The 18,332-nt window shown below is 39.7% G+C and overlaps 1 protein-coding gene across 2 annotated transcripts in view; it reads right to left on the reverse strand.

The window, feature by feature from the left end:
• Positions 1–18,277, reverse strand: part of atp8b4 (ATPase phospholipid transporting 8B4) — a 20,759-nt gene extending 2,482 nt beyond the window's left edge. Inside the window, exons 1-28 of one of the 2 annotated variants that reach the window (XM_035954569.2) lie at positions 18,137–18,277; positions 17,711–17,769; positions 11,870–11,928; positions 11,661–11,774; positions 11,458–11,556; positions 11,304–11,365; positions 11,121–11,193; positions 10,788–10,858; positions 10,545–10,624; positions 10,224–10,382; positions 9,990–10,078; positions 8,380–8,576; positions 7,951–8,159; positions 7,126–7,169; positions 6,874–7,039; positions 6,594–6,782; positions 6,197–6,312; positions 5,171–5,335; positions 4,976–5,087; positions 4,760–4,865; positions 4,420–4,555; positions 3,795–3,978; positions 2,108–2,331; positions 1,933–1,976; positions 1,752–1,770; positions 1,218–1,463; positions 984–1,122; positions 767–897 (exon numbers count right to left, since the gene is read on the reverse strand). In XM_035954569.2, coding sequence (XP_035810462.2) covers positions 767–897; positions 984–1,122; positions 1,218–1,463; positions 1,752–1,770; positions 1,933–1,976; positions 2,108–2,331; positions 3,795–3,978; positions 4,420–4,555; positions 4,760–4,865; positions 4,976–5,087; positions 5,171–5,335; positions 6,197–6,312; positions 6,594–6,782; positions 6,874–7,039; positions 7,126–7,169; positions 7,951–8,159; positions 8,380–8,576; positions 9,990–10,078; positions 10,224–10,382; positions 10,545–10,624; positions 10,788–10,858; positions 11,121–11,193; positions 11,304–11,365; positions 11,458–11,556; positions 11,661–11,774; positions 11,870–11,928; positions 17,711–17,741 — 3,264 coding nt within the window. In that variant the 5' untranslated portion in view covers positions 17,742–17,769; positions 18,137–18,277. Of the gene's footprint in view, positions 1–766; positions 898–983; positions 1,123–1,217; positions 1,464–1,751; positions 1,771–1,932; positions 2,017–2,107; positions 2,332–3,794; positions 3,979–4,419; positions 4,556–4,759; positions 4,866–4,975; positions 5,088–5,170; positions 5,336–6,196; positions 6,313–6,593; positions 6,783–6,873; positions 7,040–7,125; positions 7,170–7,950; positions 8,160–8,379; positions 8,577–9,989; positions 10,079–10,223; positions 10,383–10,544; positions 10,625–10,787; positions 10,859–11,120; positions 11,194–11,303; positions 11,366–11,457; positions 11,557–11,660; positions 11,775–11,869; positions 11,929–17,710; positions 17,770–18,136 lie in introns of both variants that reach the window. The other variant, XM_035954568.2, reaches the window with a different exon arrangement.
• Positions 18,278–18,332: the final 55 nt, after the last annotated feature.

Here is an 18,332-nt window from a genome sequence, read left to right on the forward strand (position 1 = left end):
TTTTTTAAATTAGCATTTTTTGTTTAGGATGCTGATCACTCTGAATACAGTGAAGCAAATGAGTCTGTCTATGTATTTATATGCCATTATTTCAGATTATTTGATGCACGAAAGCATTACGTTACAAGAGTAAGTGCCCAACTTCAGTGAGAGTACAGAAATACTATTCGAAAAATGTACAAGAATGAAAAGTAAAAATATTCCTACAGAATATTGCTCCTATTACAGATATATTACTATACAGTACAATTATTAGATTGGTAAAACTGATGCATCATTGTGCAATCAGCATTTTATTGCAGCTGGTTTATGTTGAGCTAATTTTTAAATAGTTTACACACAGTTTGTTTGTAGTCTAGTTGTTCCCAACATCGGGGTCGGGCCCCATTCAGAAGGTCACAGGGTAAATCGGAGGCATCTTGGGATGATTAATAGGGTAAGAAACAAGATAAAATCCTACTTTGTGAGGGTCTGTTCACTATTTAGACTTGCTTTAATCATTGCTCTTTATAAAATACTGGATTATTTGACCTCTCAATAATGTTTTCACGGTCTCAGATTATTATTTAAATAAAACCATGTAAGAAATTTCGAAGGTAAATTATTGTTTTGGTGCAACTGTTAACAATTCATATTCAAATTGAATTTGTTATGTGACAAGAAGCATAAAAAAGAAGCATGAAATTGAAATTGGTCAGCAAAAGTAAAAGTACATGAAAACCGTACATAGGTACGGGACTTCATTAGATACTAAGTGTTACTGTACCTTGTCTGTGAGAGTTGGGAAGAGGTCGACTCTCAGGAAGCTGACCACTAATCCAGGCACAACACACACCACAGTGGTGAGCAGAATAACCAACCACACACTCTTCTCTGACAGACAGTTACGGGCCGTACCTGAGGAAACACACATTTATTTGTACTCAGTTTCTCTGGAGCAATATTATTTCCCATCACACTGACTCACTAGGACTCAAACTCACCAATATATGGGAAATTACTTGGAAAAATGCCAAATATGCCGTCACTTTGCATTGCAAATAATATGGCGAAGTAAACCGTCAGACTCCCCCATATGAAGAAATGATTGACTGCCGTCCAGTAGTGAGTGTCGAGTCCAATCTAGGAATAGACACATCACAAACAATGATCACAGTGTTGACCTTTTTGATTGAACAAGGCTATTTCAGTTCGCTGTGTTCTGTTTATTCTCTCACCTGAACACTTACGACTATGACCAAGGATGTCGCTATGGTGACAGCAAATGCTTGTTGATCAGAAAAGTGTGAGCCATCTTCTTTCACCATGAGAGAAAAAGCTCCGTAGGGAATAAAGAAAAGCAGGAAGGACGTGGCCATCCCCTGCAGCGTGCACAGGAAGAACTGACGTTTGTTGAAGAGAAGGTTCTGCTGGCCGGGTTTGTACAGACTCGGATAGCGAAGGCTGTTCTGGTCATTGACGTCCTGTAGGAAATAAAATGTGTTATTTAATAAGAAATACAATATATGATAGCATGGATAGGGTACTGAGAGAAATGATCTGTGGCAGCTGTATGAGTAAATTAAAAATAATGGATGATGAGCGTACAGGATAGTCGTATGTTTATATGGGATTAGTGGTTCTAGTTACATGTAAGTTAAATGTAATGTAGCGCCTACTGTAGGGTTAGATTTTTAGGTACATTCAAGAGGTTGATTATTATTTATTAATTATGACACAGTTAAAGAAGTCTTTAATAACAACATATTCACCTGTTTGACTTGACAGTATCTTGAAAAGCAAAGCAAAAATAAAAGTATACTCAGGAGGTTGCCAATGGAAACTACTGAAATAAATAATGTTCCATTTTGAAATGAGGAGTATCTTGAAATAAGATCTAGGTCATTTTCTATTTAGGTCAGTGCTTTATTATCATCACATATTTAAATTTACCTGATCGAAAAGTCCCATTGCCAGCACTGGTAAGGATGTGTAGACTATATTGAAGAGAGTAATGAACCACTGGTCATACACAGTCTGTGGAAAGAGGACACTTTCTGTATATACATCATTGCTTTAATGCAAAACAAAGCATTCACAAACTTCACAGTAATCAGGGTTTTCTCACCTGTGCTGAGAAACCACAGAAGAAACCGTACCAGAAGTGTACCAGGGTGAAGGCAAAGTTCTTGTAGAAGAAGTATCCCAGGAAATTACACATGCGGAAGTAGGACCAGCGTCCATGTACCAGCAGGAGCCTCTGCAGGTACCGGAACTGAGCGAAGGAGTAATCTGAGGCCAGAACAGCCTGCATCCCCTCCTGTCCGCTGATGCCAACACCGATGTGAGCAGCTGAGTAAGAAATGCACAGTTTAGGTCACTGCCATTTGGAACTACAACATTAACAATTATGAAAACATTATTGAAATATTTACAATATTTGGGGTACAAACAGTGATAGAAACACAATTTTATTTGTTGATAGATCTTATTAGTTAAACTGTTGTTTACTTTGTATTCTGATAAGTGGAGAAACACAAAACGATTTTCTGTCTCTAACCCAATCCATCCATCCGTTCATCCATCCATCCATCCATCCATCATCTATACACCGCTTAATTTTCTGTAGGGTCACAGGGATGGATGGAGACAATCCCAACTGTCTCAAGACGAAGGCAGGGGACACCTTGGACAGGTCACCAGTCTATTGCAGGGCTACACAGAGACAAACGAGCACACTCACATTCACACCTACAGACAATTTAGAATCACCAGTTAACCTCACCATGTTTTTGATCTATAGGAGGAAGCCTAAGAACCTGGTGAGAACCCACACTGCACAGGAAGAACATTCAAACTCCACATAGAAAGACCCCAGGCCCAGGCCGGGACGCAAACTGGGGATCTTCTAGTTCATCTCTAACTCTTCAAACATTTATGTAAATATACTTCAGATTTATATAGTAAAAAAAACCAAAAAACTGAAGATTGTACTCACTCCTTGAACAGAAAGGGCAGGTTCAGCTAAAGAGGAGCTTACCTAAAGCTGGCTGACGCTCTGTGAAATTAGGCAGTAGAGCCTGATTGATATATCATTATTACCAGTATTGGCCTGGTCATAGTTTTTGCACAAAACTTTCTTTTACAGAAAAGATGCTTGGGATAAATTAAGAAACTGTGCCATGACATAGATTGTCCAACAGAGTCCGCTCCAATTATAATGTTTACAACACTCTCAGAACTGCCTGCAGCACATGTAGCAGAGCATCTCAGCTGAGGAGATGATGGCATGTTGTTAACTAGTTTTGAAATACATTGCTGGAAAGTTCATAAGCAACGGCCCCATCATCTCCCGTTTTAAGATTAACGCTAACATATATCGTATGTAAACATTATTAGTGATTATCAAAATCACAATTTCTTTCTACCTAAAATTGTAATCGACCCCAAAAACTCAATATCTGTGGAGCTCTAGTGAGCAGAAAGCCCATGACTACAACAACACATTCAAGGGAGAACAGATCTTGTGTGTGGCTGTTAGTACACAGCAGAGCATCAGCATTTTGAAGCAAATAGTTTTTATGGTGCATTGCAATGTTCTGACTGACTGAGCTTCGTACATAATTTCAGACAGATGGTTCGGAGAGTCTGTGAACATTCTGTAGCTACATGCAGAACACTGACATGTAGGTAAATAACAATCTGGATGCTCAGACATCTTGGTACATTTATAGGAAACTGGATGTTTTGCTTTGTGACTAGAATGTAACAGTAATACATAAGCAGCATGTTCATGATGCTGTTCTGACACTTACTCTTGATCATGCTGACATCGTTGGCTCCGTCTCCTATGGCCAGAGTCACGGCTTTCTTGTGCCTCTTCACCAGCTCCACCACCTGAGCTTTCTGCATCGGAGTGACCCGGCAGCAGATGACTGTTTTGCACAAACAGGCCAGATCCAGCAGGATGGGCTCCAGCTGTGGCTCCAGAGCATGAGCCTGCAGGGCGGACACATGCAGCACACCTGTTAAACATATTACTACCTTCCTGTAACACCAGCCCCCTGTGGAGGCAACACTAGGCAACATCACAGTGTAACATTTCCAGCCTGCATCATGCACACTGCCCAGGGCTCAGCGAGGGAGCAGCTCTTCTGCGAGGAAATGGATGTTAATGAAACCTGTAATAGAGCGGAGGGCCCTCAGCAGCACAGCAGCTCTCTGCTCATTACACACTTTGTTCACTCAGCAGCACGTAGAGATGGCAGACTCAGCAGACAACAACACAACCACCATTTAACAAACAGTGTAAAACCTGCAGGCATCAGGAGTAAAATTAAAACAAGCATGGAAAAAGACACAAGCACAACAGAGCATAGAATTAGCATTTCATTAAAGACACTACTGAACACTGTATAATAAAACCGTTTACTGTCTTACCAGACTGTGTCCGTTGATGACTAAGGCATACTCTGCAATTATAGTTTCTTCAAACACAGAATCTTCTGCACACATCTTCTCAACATCTCCTGCACTGCTGACTCGACTCAGGCCGAGGATGTGCTCCTTAGCACTCCTGAGGAGAGAGGAAAGACAGTAAACATGCCGTATCACTATATTTATAAATGACTTAAAGGCACTGAATTATCACGGTTTCAGACACATAGATGTTCCACAGATGGGCCAATAAACAAAGCAGCATAGCAGAGTTCCTCTTGGACTTACAGTTATTGCCAATGTCAACTTTTTGTGTGAGCAACAATGAAAATAACGTGTTCACCTGAGCTGCTGCTGCACTTCCAGCAGTGTGTGTCCAGAGATGACAAACACCTCGTTCATGTCATCACGCAGCATGTTGCAGGAGTAGCCGATGTTCATCGCTGTTTCTAAAATATCACACAGAGTTTAAAGTGATGTACAGTAGCTTTCCACACACAAGCAGCTCTTAAAGCAGCAGTCTTTCTGATCAAAAGCACCATTCACATTATTTAGTTACCTAGTTTGTCACCTGTGAGGACCCAAATCTTGATGTCAGCCAAACTCAGACATGCGATTGTCTCCGGAACTCCTTCCTGAAGTTTGTCCTCGATTGCTGTGGCTCCTAGAAGCTTCAACCAAGTTAGCAGTGAGGCTGCAGTCACTAATTCAGAGTGATTGTGAGAGAGAGTAATCTAAAGGATATCAATATTACCTTCATGCCTTGCTCGATCTCCTCATAGAGATCAGCCAGCTGATCTTCACGGTTCTCGATCACGGTGCTCGCAAAGAGAAGTTTCTTCATCCAAACTTCAAAATAATCTTCATCAAGGTCTTTGTAGGCCAGAGCCAATGTTCGAAGCCCTTCTCCTGCAAATTCCTGCAAAATGATTGAACAGGTGTGATGAATTGTTGAGGAGAAGAAACAGTTTTCATTAACAGACATATTCCAGAAATATTATTATTTTTTTCAATTAACATTCAAAACTGTGACAAACAACATCACACTCAATAAAATAAAAGAGATTTTTAAGTGGAAATGCAAACACAATCTTAATTTATCTCTCTTTAATATATATATAGCCAACATACTATCTGATGGAGGAGATACACTCGGGTCCACTTGCTGCAGGAATTTTTTAACATTATAAGAGTTTTGTTTACTTTGTCTGGTTCTTTGAATTCACAAGACTAGAAATACAGATGCAAGGTTTACAGTGCACCTATTTTAAAAAGCAGTAGAGTCCACTGGCTCCCAGTCAAATCCAGAAGAGAATTCAAAATCCTCCTGTATACATTCAAGGCCATCTACAATCCCCTCCCTATCTGTCTGACCTCCTTCACATCGCCTTCTCCACCCGTTCTCTCTGATCCTCTTCCTTCATCCACCTCAGAGTCCCCCCCCGCCCGCCTCAGCACCATGGAGAGCAGGGCTTCCAGACGCTCTGCTCCCAAACTCTGGAACTCACTCCAACCAGACATCCCAATTACTGACTCTGTCTCTCTTCAAATCCAGACTCAAAACTCATTTGTTCAAGACTATTTATTCTGTCTAATTGCTTCTTTCTTTACGTGTGGTTTTATCTTTATGTATGTTTTTTTTATCTTTATGTAGTTTTTATCTGTTCTGTTGTATTTGTTTTTCCTGTAAAGTGACCTTGAGTGTCAAGAAAGGCACTTACAAATAAAATGCATTATTATTATTAGTAGCAGTAGTGCTATCCAACCCGATTACCCTTACACTGAGGTGTTCTGAGGTAGTGCACATGAGGTCGTCACTTGATGGATCCAAACGCTCAAAGATAATGGTGTCAGCACCTTTGGAGTACAGTTTGATCTGGCCCTGTGGATTTCTCACTGTAACAAAACAAAGCAACAAGAAAACAAACTGTTACTTTTTTCATCAAACCCTATTAGCACATACACAACAAAAGTATGGATTACGGACTGGAAATAGAAGGATGTACACAGAGTTTTATTTAATTGATATTTAAAAATGGCAGAAGAAAGAATTCTGAGAAGGAATTTGCTGTTGACTTTGATGCTTGTTGTTCTTTTTTTAATTATTGTGTCATGTCGGCTACTTCGCGAAATAGTCGGAGCATAAAGAAGACCTAAGTTATAAATGAAGACCTAACCAATGACACTCATTCGCTTGCGCACGTTGTTGAAGTCCAGTATGGCCAGCAGCTGGTAGGTGACAGCTCGTCCCATCTCACACAGTGTGACGGTTTCTGGGGTTCGGGCCCGGAAGACAAACCCAAAGTTTCGTGCTGCGGTGACCAACGCTCCCTCATCAGGTGACTGGGCCTGGTACACCAAATGTCCTTCAGTTTAACAGAAACATCAATGAGAAAATGCCTAAAAAATATATTATTTTCGCTTTTTTTCCCGCTATATCTATTGGATCAAGCTTACCTTCACTCTTCTCCTCTGGCATGACAGTGTGGCACAGAGCTAGCAGCCTGAAAAACTCCTGCACCGCCGGATCCTCCAGCTTGATGGCTTCAACCAGGCTGCAGTCGTAAAACTTAAACCTTCTGTCACAGAGGGGGTTGAAGGAAAAGTCCACACAGGCTGTTTTCTGAGGGAATGTGGACGTCAAGAAGGTGACTGTTACACTAGTCTTGATAGAGAGCAAAGACTTTCTGTTTGTTTAGAGCTACCAACCTCTGTAATTTCCACCTTCTGGTCAAATTCATCATAGACATCACCTAGGGAAGAAAGGTAGGATCATTTATTATTCATTAAAGATAGCAGAAGCACAGCTTTGCCCCTATGATTTTATGTGATTGGTTATTAGTTGTACAATAGGGGTCAAAATAAGATCTTTTTTTCGGTTCAATATGACATTTAGTCCTGAAATTGTGCATGTTCATGCCAGACAATTATAGTATCCTTGCAGAGCCACAATCATACAGTTTCCTTTTAGAACAAATAAACATCTAAAACAGAGGTTAACTTATTACAGGTCAACCAATGCTAAAACTGTCCACTTAAACTACTGCAAGTGCAGTCAGTGTAGTGAGATGTTGTTTACTGGAATAAACTTGAGATTAGGACAAACATGTTGCACACTCTGGCTCCAATCGCATTTTTCTTTAATTTGGATGATGTTGATCTTGAAGAAGGCCTGAGGGTCGAAACGTCATCCAAATGAAAGAGAAATGCACACATGGAGTATGTGACACTTTTTTCCTGCTCTCCAGATGGGTTTAGAAATACTCAGAAACAGCTGCTCTGTGGTTGAGCCTGACATGCATTCATGGATATGAGCCCCTCAGTGTCTTAATTCAGTAGATCATTGGAGGCTCCTGCTGTGTTAAACCTACTTAAGAAAACTTAATGTCCACTGCATATTTTTGGAAGAAATTTGTTTTCTTGTCCATTTCTTTTAATACTGAATAATCTGTGTGTTTAACGTGACTGCAAATTAAATGAGAGGCTCATTAGCCCAGTGCTTCGATGCTCAGTGTTTTCAAAAAAGCCCCGTACCGTACGTCTGTCCATTAATGGAGCACTTGCTGAAGACCATGATGTTCTGGGTGAGGGTGCCTGTCTTGTCGGAGAAGATGAACTCCACCTGGCCCAGCTCCTCATTCAGGGTGGTGGTTCGTGCTTCAGCTGCAGTGTCCATCTGACTGTAGTACATCTTCCGGTCCCAGTTAATGAAGAAACTGTGACCCAGACGTAGAACCTCCACACTGAGGGAAGTTTTGACCATTCAGTTAAAAGGGACACTTTCAGCACCAAAGTAACGGTATTTTGGAAATTCTGAAAGAAAACTTATGAAATCAGTTTGTAAAATGAAACAAAATCCTATAAAACACCAAAACATGGCAAACAGGTGGCAACGTGTAAGATCAAATTCTATTATAAAGTTAACCTAAAATACAAAAAATCAAGACCATTCTTCGTCTTTACCTGACATATAGTGAGATGGGCACAACGGTGTTGAGGATGATGATGTAGGACCAGAAGGTGAGGAAGCCAGAGAAAACAGCGCTGCTCTGAAACTCATCCCACGGCAAAAACACCTCAAAGTTTCTGCCAATCCAGTTCTCCCAAATAGTGTTTCCAATCGCCAAAATAACCCCCATGCATATGAGGAAGGCAAAGATCTGAAATTTGAAAAAAGGATTTTTTTTTTAATTTAATGTGGAAAACACAGGAATTGATCATTTCAGCTACTCTTTATTAAAAGTAATAGGATTGTTGTGTTTTCAAGCATCTTCCATTTAAAGCTCCAGCACACTCATGGTTTCCTCAGGCTGCTGCTCACTGTTCACTATCAGGACAGAGGTGAGTATACTGACTATTCTCATTGTTATCAGTACGTATTATTTGATGACTCCCGAACATTATCCAGAATAAGTAATGATACACAGCAGAGCACCAGCATCTTGAAGCAAATTGTTTTTATTGTGCATTGCAGTGTTCTGACTGACTGAACTTCATACATAATTTCAAACAGATGGTTTGGCGAGTCTATGGAGATTCTGTAGCTATATGTAGAACACTGACATCTACAGTCACCCTTGCTTTCTTCAATTTCTTGTTCATTTTAATGCCTGGTACAACTAAAGGTACATTTGTTTGGACAAACATAATGATAACAACAAAAATAGCTCTTAAGAGTTTAATTTAAGAGCTGATATCTTGACATTTTCCATGGTTTTCTTGATAATAACCAAAATCACTTACATTCTTACATCAATAGCTATGGAATTGTACTGCCAAAAATAATGCTTTTAGTCTGTTTTAGTCATATGATACACACAGGAGTTAGTACTTGATTGCATGACCATGACTGCAGCCATGCATCTCAGTAGCCCATTCCTGTTGCACAAATTCAAACAAATTTGCTTTGTTTTTGAGCTTGTGGTTCTCCATTTTGTGCTTGATGATTTTCCATAGGTTTTCAATTGGATTTAGATCTGGTGATTGAGCAGGCCAAGGCATGGTTCCAATGTTCTGGTTCTCCAGGCTTTAACTGACCTTGCTGTGTGGCAAGGGGCATTGTCTTGTTGGAAAATCCAGACAGTGGAGGCAGGAAAGAGTTTTCCAGCTGATGGAAGTAGACTGTTTTCAAGAGCAGCCCTGAACATTACCTGGTTCATCCGTCCTTCACACAACTGCATTTGCCCTGTTCTACCCATACTGAAACAACCCCAGATCATCACTGATCCACCCACATGTTTTACTGTAGGGGCAGACAGTCTGGTTTGTAGCTTCTCCAGGCTTCCTCCTAACCAGTAAGTTAGCTGGAGTGGGCATCAACTGAAAACTGGATTCCTCACTGAAGAGAACCTTAGCCCAATCATCAACAGTCCAATCCTTGTGATCCCCAGCTAAGAGTAACCGGCCTTTCCTCTGCCTTTTGTTGATGAAGGCCACTGAATGAGAAGATGTGTCCAAACTTTTGACTGGTAGTGTACATGCATTAGTATAACATTTTCTAGTTTATCCATTAAAGCTTAGGCTCATGTGCAAAATATAGCTGAGGCACAGATTGGTTAACAAAAATCGCTTACCCACAAAACCAGAGTGTTCATCAGCTTGTCGATACTGGTCCTTTTAAATTTCGTCCTACCACAGTTCTGCATCAGTTTGGTTTGCAACCCTGTTAAATGGAGGCAAAAATAACCATTAGGACTGAGAGAACATTAACAACAAGTGTGTTATAAAAAGAGGAAAATAAAACAGACAGAGCTAATGGATGTGGGGAATAAAAGCATCAGAATAAAAAACAAAAAATAAACTAATACCAGCAAAGATGACTATTCCAAAGCACCACTCAGTGTTTCTGAGAACACAGCCTCGCAGGAGCATTTTTTCATTATCCAGTGGGTATTTGTTGTCTCTCCAGTATAATGTTCCAGTAAATTTATCCAGCTTGTTGTTTGGAGGCTCACAAATTACTTCTCCTGAGAGACAAGGGAAAAAAACAGATAAAAGATTCATATAGCACCAATCCTCGCTGCAAGAACAGTGAAAAGAAAATCTAGTCTCAAGTCTAGAAATCCAAATAAATCAACAAATGATTTGTTACAGGGGTGTGAAAATGAATAAACTCAGCATCATCTCACCATCAAAGTCCATCAGTTTTGAAATAGATCCCAAATCTGAGGTGACAGTTAAAGCTTGGCGAACTTTCAGATTTGTCTCTCTGTTTGGGGGAAAATGGAAAAGACAAGTCTGCCTTCTGACATAGAAATGTACAAATGTAGTGGTCTATTTTTGTCAAACAGTCTGTTCATTTTACACTTGAAAGAATCACACAATGTTATATTTGCTATGCTTTTACTTTACGTAACTAGAGCAATACTTACCCATCCAGCTCTGCGGTCTCAATATAGCACAGTCCATAAGGCTCACTGCTACAGAGAAGGAGGATGTCTGCCTGTGTGTAAATCCAATATGAATCACTTAGAGGTGAAAAAGGCAATAAATCATCCTCTGCATCACTGAACCTGCAGCAGCCCCTGAATCCCCCAAAAGAAGCCTTTATTGTTAACCAGTGCAAACTATTTTCCTTAGTATATTAGAATATACACCACAGACTTCAACATCCTCCAATGAATACTGCACCGAAATGAAAGAGGAACAACAAATCACCCAATAAACAGAACAGTTCCCAACATAGAGTCGCTTCATTTACTCACAGCAACAAACTGATTATTCTCTAGTTTGATTATATCGCCCACTCTGACGTTCATCCACTTCTCGTTCTGCAAACTTGGAAACAAGAAGCACACAAGCTTATAATTAGACCAGAAAAATGTCGCTGAACAATATAAGAATGTGTGTTTTAGCAGAAAAAAAGTCAGAGCAAAGTGATGACGTACCTCCCTCTGATGAGGACCTGAGACTGCCGGTTGTTCACTTGCTGGTCGCTCTTATGTCGGAACTGAAATTGTAAAAAAGGGGGCAACTGTTTTACCAATGGAAATATAAGAGGAGCATTCAGAAGACTTGTAAAATGTAAACAACCTGACTAACATAGTCATCTGTGGCGTCCTTGACAGCTGTGATCACCAGCACTAAAACCAAAGGCACGATGGTTGTGAACCAGGAGAGGGAGGATATTTCTGGAATCACCTGCGAAGAGACTCCACATTACAAGTCTTGTTTTCATCTACACATCTTGAGACCAACAGTAATTAAAGCTGATTTTACCCACAAACAGTAGAAAACTCTCTTACCTGCAAGATCAGCAGCACTAGGAAGTAAGCGTTCGCCACCCGCTGGAACTGTTCAAACAAGTTGATGGGCAGGAAGGTGAAGATGTTGTACTTTGAGGTTTTGATGCGATTGTCCTGAAGAGCCACACATTTAGAAACAGTACTGATGAAATACTTCAGCCCACACTTGCGGGTAAAGCCAGCTTAACGCAATTCTGGTGTCTACTTACGGCATAAGAGAACTTATCATTGTAGTCTCGTGCATTGGCTTTCACACGGCGTTCCTTCTCTACAAAGAAAGAGCACACTGTCATTATTGAAGGTCCAAACTAAACATCATTTACTATCTAAAGAATCAATAAACTACGATTTACAAAACTGTGAAAAAGATTTAAACATATATAGTGCATTTAAAGTTGCCTTTTCATTTGGGTTTCTTGGGTGGGACCCTGTTGACAAACTCGTTCGCTGCTAAATTGAGGACGTCTGCCTCTTGTACCTGCTCCATCTCCAGTAAAGGCTGCAGCAATAAACTGAGTGACCTTCTAGCTCCAAATAAAATTAGACTCATCTCCTCTGAGCAAAAACCACTTTAGAAAATGGCAGACACCTCTCAGCGAAAAAGTGCATCAAGCTAAATTCAGAGATCCGCTCAGCGCACTTAAAGAAAGTTGCAATGCCCACTATTTCCCAAATGGATTACCGATCACAAAAACAACTCACACACCCGTTTCTTTACTATCACGTGACATCTTAGTCAGTAACCGGTGTTTGCCTGGTTCCACATTAAAGTGTGAGGATTATTTCTGAGATCATAAAGCAAAAGATAACAAAAAATGGTATTCCATGCGAGAAGTGGACCCTATCAGCACTTGTTTCTTTCAATATAAAGAGCATGTAGCCATTTTTAGAGTAATGTACTAGAAATGGTCAATTAGTCTCTTCTCAGTTAAACCTTGTTTCTGAAACCAGTCCTGACGCTTGACTGGGCAATTTTAGGCCAATCACAAATATAGCGTTCCTGAGCAAAACGCTAAAGAAGCAGATATTTATACAACTCAGTTAACTTAACCCTTGTGTCGTCCTGCGGGTCAAAATTGACCCATTTTAAAGTTTGTAAATGTGGAAAAAAATATATATTTTCACAGTGAAACTTCTGATGTCCACATTTTCAACATTTTTGGGAAATCTTTGAACATTTTTTGGTGGAAAAAAAGAAATGTTAAAAATGTTTCTTAAAAACATTCACAAAAAAAAATCGACCAAAATCCAGCGAATTTTGCTGGATTTTGGTTGATTTTTTTGTGAATGTTCTTAAAAAAAATAGTAGAAGTTTTACTGATATATATGTGATCACTAGATATTTCTAGAATTTTTTGGAAGGTTTTTATTCATTTTTTTGAAAATATTTACAAGAATTTTCTTGCCAAATTGGGGGGATTTAAATAAAACTTTTAAGGGAAACTTTTAAGGAATTATTGGAATTTTCTTCCTGAAGGTTTTGCAAATTTTCAGAAATTTGTGGAATTTTTTTGCTGAATTTTTGAATTTTTTCAGACAAGGAAACTGTATTTTTTGGTGCACGTAATTGAGGACAACAGGAGAGTTAATTCAGTCTGTATGTCACAGAAATTCCAATCCAATCTTAGAATCAATCAGGGCAAAAAAACCAAAAAAAAAACAAAACACTTTTGGACTGAAGCATTGTGTTGAACATAATTGACCATTTTATTATTAGTATCTCACAGGAAGAGACTAGGCTGTGCCTCTGGGTGTCATTTTAAAGAAGGGTTATCTGTGGAGCCACTCCAGGTTCATTCTGGGACCAACACTTTTGAACCTTTATATACTACATCTGGGAAATGTGCTGATGACACTCAAGATACTAAATATGTGGATGTCCCACAGTTCTCTAGAACTAAACAGGGACAAAACTGCAGTGATTATTATTAGGGTCTTGGTTTAGTTTTCAAACAGACTGGCTGTGAATATGAAATATGAAGCAAACATTCACTTTACCATCTCAGAATCACTGCCTGCGTGTGACCATCCATCTCTGAACACACAGAAAGGCTTTATCTCTAGCAGCTTGAATTAATGTAATGTCTTATTTTCAATCTTTAAATAAAAAGGAAAATAAATACAGATGATTAAAAATTCAGCACCACGTCTCCTCCGTAGGAAACGTATCAGATCTGCTTCAAAGGCTCTTCTACAGCTCCTTGTTCATTTTTAAAGCGTTTTTAATTTTTAAATCTTGTGACAGATTAACTCCAGACTGTATTTCCACCATACTGTTTAGGTTTACCCCAATTATGCTACATTTTGTGCTATAAACCCTCAACTGTGGAATAGAAGTGGTCACAGTTAAACTCAAAATCAACTTTAACTTCTTGAACATAAAAACCCTTCACCATTTTTTTTCTAATTGCCAAAACGACAACACTTATCAGAGCAAGAAACTGTAAAAACTGAAAAAAAACCATCAGATTTTGAGCTTTCCAACTGTCAATTTAACAAATCATGTGTGATGTAGAATTCCGTTTGGGATATTCTCCAAAACCAAGGTTAAAATTGTAATATTTTATTAAAACAACTTTATTCTTCCATTTGCTCTGATCAGAATCTGTAAAAAAATAAATAAATCTGCACTCCTCAGTACAACAAAGAAGCAACTCAGCTGCAGACGGCAGTCATGTGACAAAAACCTTCAGCAGAATTCAGCTGAACTGCACAGAGCAGATAGGACACTGTAAATATGGACACAAATTAAAAATCTGAGTAGTAAAACTTCTATAATATGTACAGCCACTCTTTTTTCCAGTCATGGTAACACTTGTGGGCACTTGGAAAAATTGCTGTAATGTTAAATCCGTCTTTTTAAAATTTCTGCTAAATAAATAGAAAAAACATATTAAAGGTTTTTTTTTTGCAATTTATGGCATTGTTTTACTTCTGTGCTGTTTCAATAGAAGTGCAGGAAAAATGAGGCCACAGTGAGTAAAAACGTGATGTGGAAAAAATGCTTAGAAACTACTTCAAATGTATTTTTAGTGTTGCTTTCCTAAAATGTTAAGAGCTTTTTTGTTTCATTATGTTTTATTGTGTTTATACTTTTATTTGATCTTATTTCTTTTCTGGTGTTGTCTTTCTTTTGTTTCCTGGGTTTTACTGATATAAAGCACTTTTGGTAGTACTTTGCCACACAAATAAAACTTACTATTATTATTATTGCAGCTAACACTGGGGGCCAGACATCATGAAATGAAGTGAATGAGAATTTCCAGTCGGAGATCCCTATACATTTCTGCGGACTCTGCAGTACAGCAGAGAGGCTTTTCTTTAACCCACTGAAGCAGAACGTCTCTAAAGTAGCAGCTTTTCCATTAAAGGAGGGTATACTGTGTCGAGGAATAGTCTCAGTCTCAACAGAAACAATTCAGGTTGATCTTTAATTTCCATATTCAAGAAGACATTGAGCTGATTTTATCGTTTACCCTCCTAGTGTCTTTTACTGACACTGACAGACCGGACCGCTTACTGATACGAAATTAAGCCCACACTGTTGAGACTGACATTGGAGCTGATCACGCTGAGAAACTGAGGTGTTTGCCGTCATCTATGAAGTGTGTGTGTCGTGGTGACAGTGAATTCATTAAACCCTCCACTGAGTTTTCTCTGGTCAGTTTTCTTTCATTTTGACATCACAGCAGCAAAGACGGCGGTGGAAATAATACAGTTTAGTTGTTTCTGTCACAGGATCCTGCTGAAGCCGGTTCACTGTCACACTTGAACAGAGCAGAGTTATTGGTTATGGAAACACCTCTGCTTTTGCTACTACAAGTCAAACTGTCTGCTGTGAGAAAGCCTCCCCGTTCTACAGTATCACTCAGTATGTTCCTCCCACCTGCACACCTGCTCCCGGTTCCCAAACTTTTGTCTTTTTGTGGCAGCCTGCCTTGTTGTGGTGTCTCTTTTTTGGACTCTTTTTGGTTTTTGCCCTTTTGGTTTTCCCGCTGTGAGCCTGTAGCCAAGCCTTCCTTTGAGAAACAACATAGTAAATGACCTTTGCTTTATGTGAATTTAAATCCACAACATTTATACATACTGCAGCAAAGTAAAACTGTCACAATGAGTATAATCTTCACTTAACCTGCATTTTGCCCACTCTTCTTAAATGCCTGTTACTCAGTTAAAACAGTTATTACAGATGGAGTTATTAGCTCACTATTGTGCTGGAAGTGTTACTCAAGAAAGCATGTTTCACTCTCTCATAAAAGGAAGGTACTCGTAAGTGTCAAAACTGGAGCAGCACTGAAGCAGATATCGTGCTTTTTAGTCCCTAGTGTGGGTCAAGCTCCAAACTCACATTTTTGTCAGTTTTCACAGGATGACTCACACTTGACAGCAAACCGAACTTCATGGATAGAACAACAGAGTGCCCTCTTCAGATTTATTGTTCAGAAAATGTGAGCGAAAATACAGTTTTGGTAAGAACAGAACAAGACGATTGATACCATCTTAATATCTGTACATGAAGCTGGTTGGCTTAGCTCACTATAAAGACTGGAGACAAGGGAACAAGTTTGGCTCTCACTGACGGAAACAAAATCCACCTATCAGCATCTCTAAAACTCAGAAATTAACACAATTTAAGCTGTTTGTTTACTGTGTACTAAAACCAAAGTGTGAATCCTGTTTCCAGAAGCTTTAATTCAAGCTAAATGTCACAAATACGCACATTTAAGAGCTAAAATGCTCTTAAGTAGTAACATCTTACTTACGACCAGTATCACTCATCATATCATCTTCTATGCTTATGATGGATGAGCCATTGTCTGTGTGACATCCATGGACATGAATAAACCATGACATCTGAATATGAAGCTTTAAGCTTCAAATGACTCTCTGTGGGCGATCATGGGTTTGATAAAGCAGTGCATTCACTCTGTCTCAGCTCATCCTTATTACTCAACACCTGAACACTTCACCTACAGTTACATCTTTGACATTCATCTCATGGCTCATACATCAAGCCGATGCATTAAGGCTCATTATCATGCCTGGTCATGCTGTCTGATCATTCTCAAGAGGAAATACATTCACTCCCAAACAACACAATACCAGTCAGCTGCAGTGCTGTGGAACCATTTATCAGAGCACTCTTAACTTTTCACACAGCCGGCATAGATCTGTTGTTTCCAGACGAGGTTTAATCGCTGCTGAATTATGCATAACACACCTGCACAGAGCTGCAACGAGACACACGATCTCACACGACAACAGACATCCTCCTGCTATCAGTTACTATGACGATTAATTATTAAGAAAGGCTATTATTGTTCAAAGGCTTTGGTCTGCTTAAGCATTTAATTAGGAGATCTTTCAAAGCCATTTTTTCAACGAGCACAAAGTCATCTCTATTTTTCCACAGGCTAATTTCTCTTTCTTTTCTTGAGAATTACAGCAGCAGGCTGTCGGGTTTAAGTGCAAGCCCAGGCAGCTTACAATGAGATCATACAGTCAGATGATTCACAAAAGCTTCCGGTAATATTTCAGACCACATCTCTCCTGAGTCCCATTTTGACACAGGAAACATTTAGATGATCAGCCTCAGTGGCTGCCAGACGTCTTTCTTCCTAAAAGGATGACAACACACACAGCGCACCTGAAATCCAGCTCCAAATCGCATGGAGATACACTACTGCAAACACACAAGGTCACCTCGCTCTGTGTGTTATACTGATTACAGGATGCTGAAAAACACAGTCCACATAGGCACACACACCCAGGGAGGGATAAAGGCTGCTGTATAAAGTTTCATTTTATTACTGCACCAGGAGAGGATGAGGAGGATGTCTGCCTCACACTAGATCTGCCCCCTGCTTTGAATAGAAACTGTAATTTTTAATACTTCTATACCAATTTACTCACCTTAAACCTGGAGATATGGTGCTTTAATTGCTTTTGTGTCTTTTGTCGGTATGTTTTTATGCTGCATTAAAAGTAGATTTTAATATCAATAATTTAAAAAAAATAAATAAATAAAAGAGATTTAAATTTTGTCTTACCAATGTGAGGATTTCTCCTCCAGAATGCCATCTTCTGCTGGGACCTCCAAAGGATTTCCCTAAAGCACACATGGAGCGCTCACATTTACACATTTACCAAAAGTGGAAATCCCAGCACTAAGGGTTGTGTCAGAATGCAACACATTAGGTGACACACAAAGCAAAGTGGTTCCTTTTTCTGTTCTGACAAGCAACTTTAAAAGTCTTGTGCAAGCAGCAGCAGAGGAAAAGTCCCCAGTGAACTGTCTCCTTAGCAAAGAATCCAGGTGAGCAGAGAAACCCCTGAACACGGCGCATACGTACAGATTGTTGTTTTTATAAGTAGAGATGTTGCCTGGATGGATCAGTGTTGAATGAACTGTGCACAAAACTGGGTACAAAATGGCTGCAGATGCATCAAAAGTGCACCATCTTCCTTGTTCTTACCTTGCACAAGTTTGTCACAGGCGCAGTCTTGTGTTGTCTCCATGTATCCTGTCAGTCAGACGCGACCGTTTATCTCCAGCTCCGCATTCCGCACATTTGATCGCAGTCAGAGCCGCTGAATCAGAACCTCCACACACGGACGGAACGGTGGAGGCTGCTGGTGTGGAGCTGCAGTGAGTAATGAGGAGAGGAGGAC

This window comes from Amphiprion ocellaris, chromosome 3, assembly GCF_022539595.1.
Source record: "Amphiprion ocellaris isolate individual 3 ecotype Okinawa chromosome 3, ASM2253959v1, whole genome shotgun sequence".
Taxonomy (NCBI): domain Eukaryota; kingdom Metazoa; phylum Chordata; class Actinopteri; family Pomacentridae; genus Amphiprion; species Amphiprion ocellaris.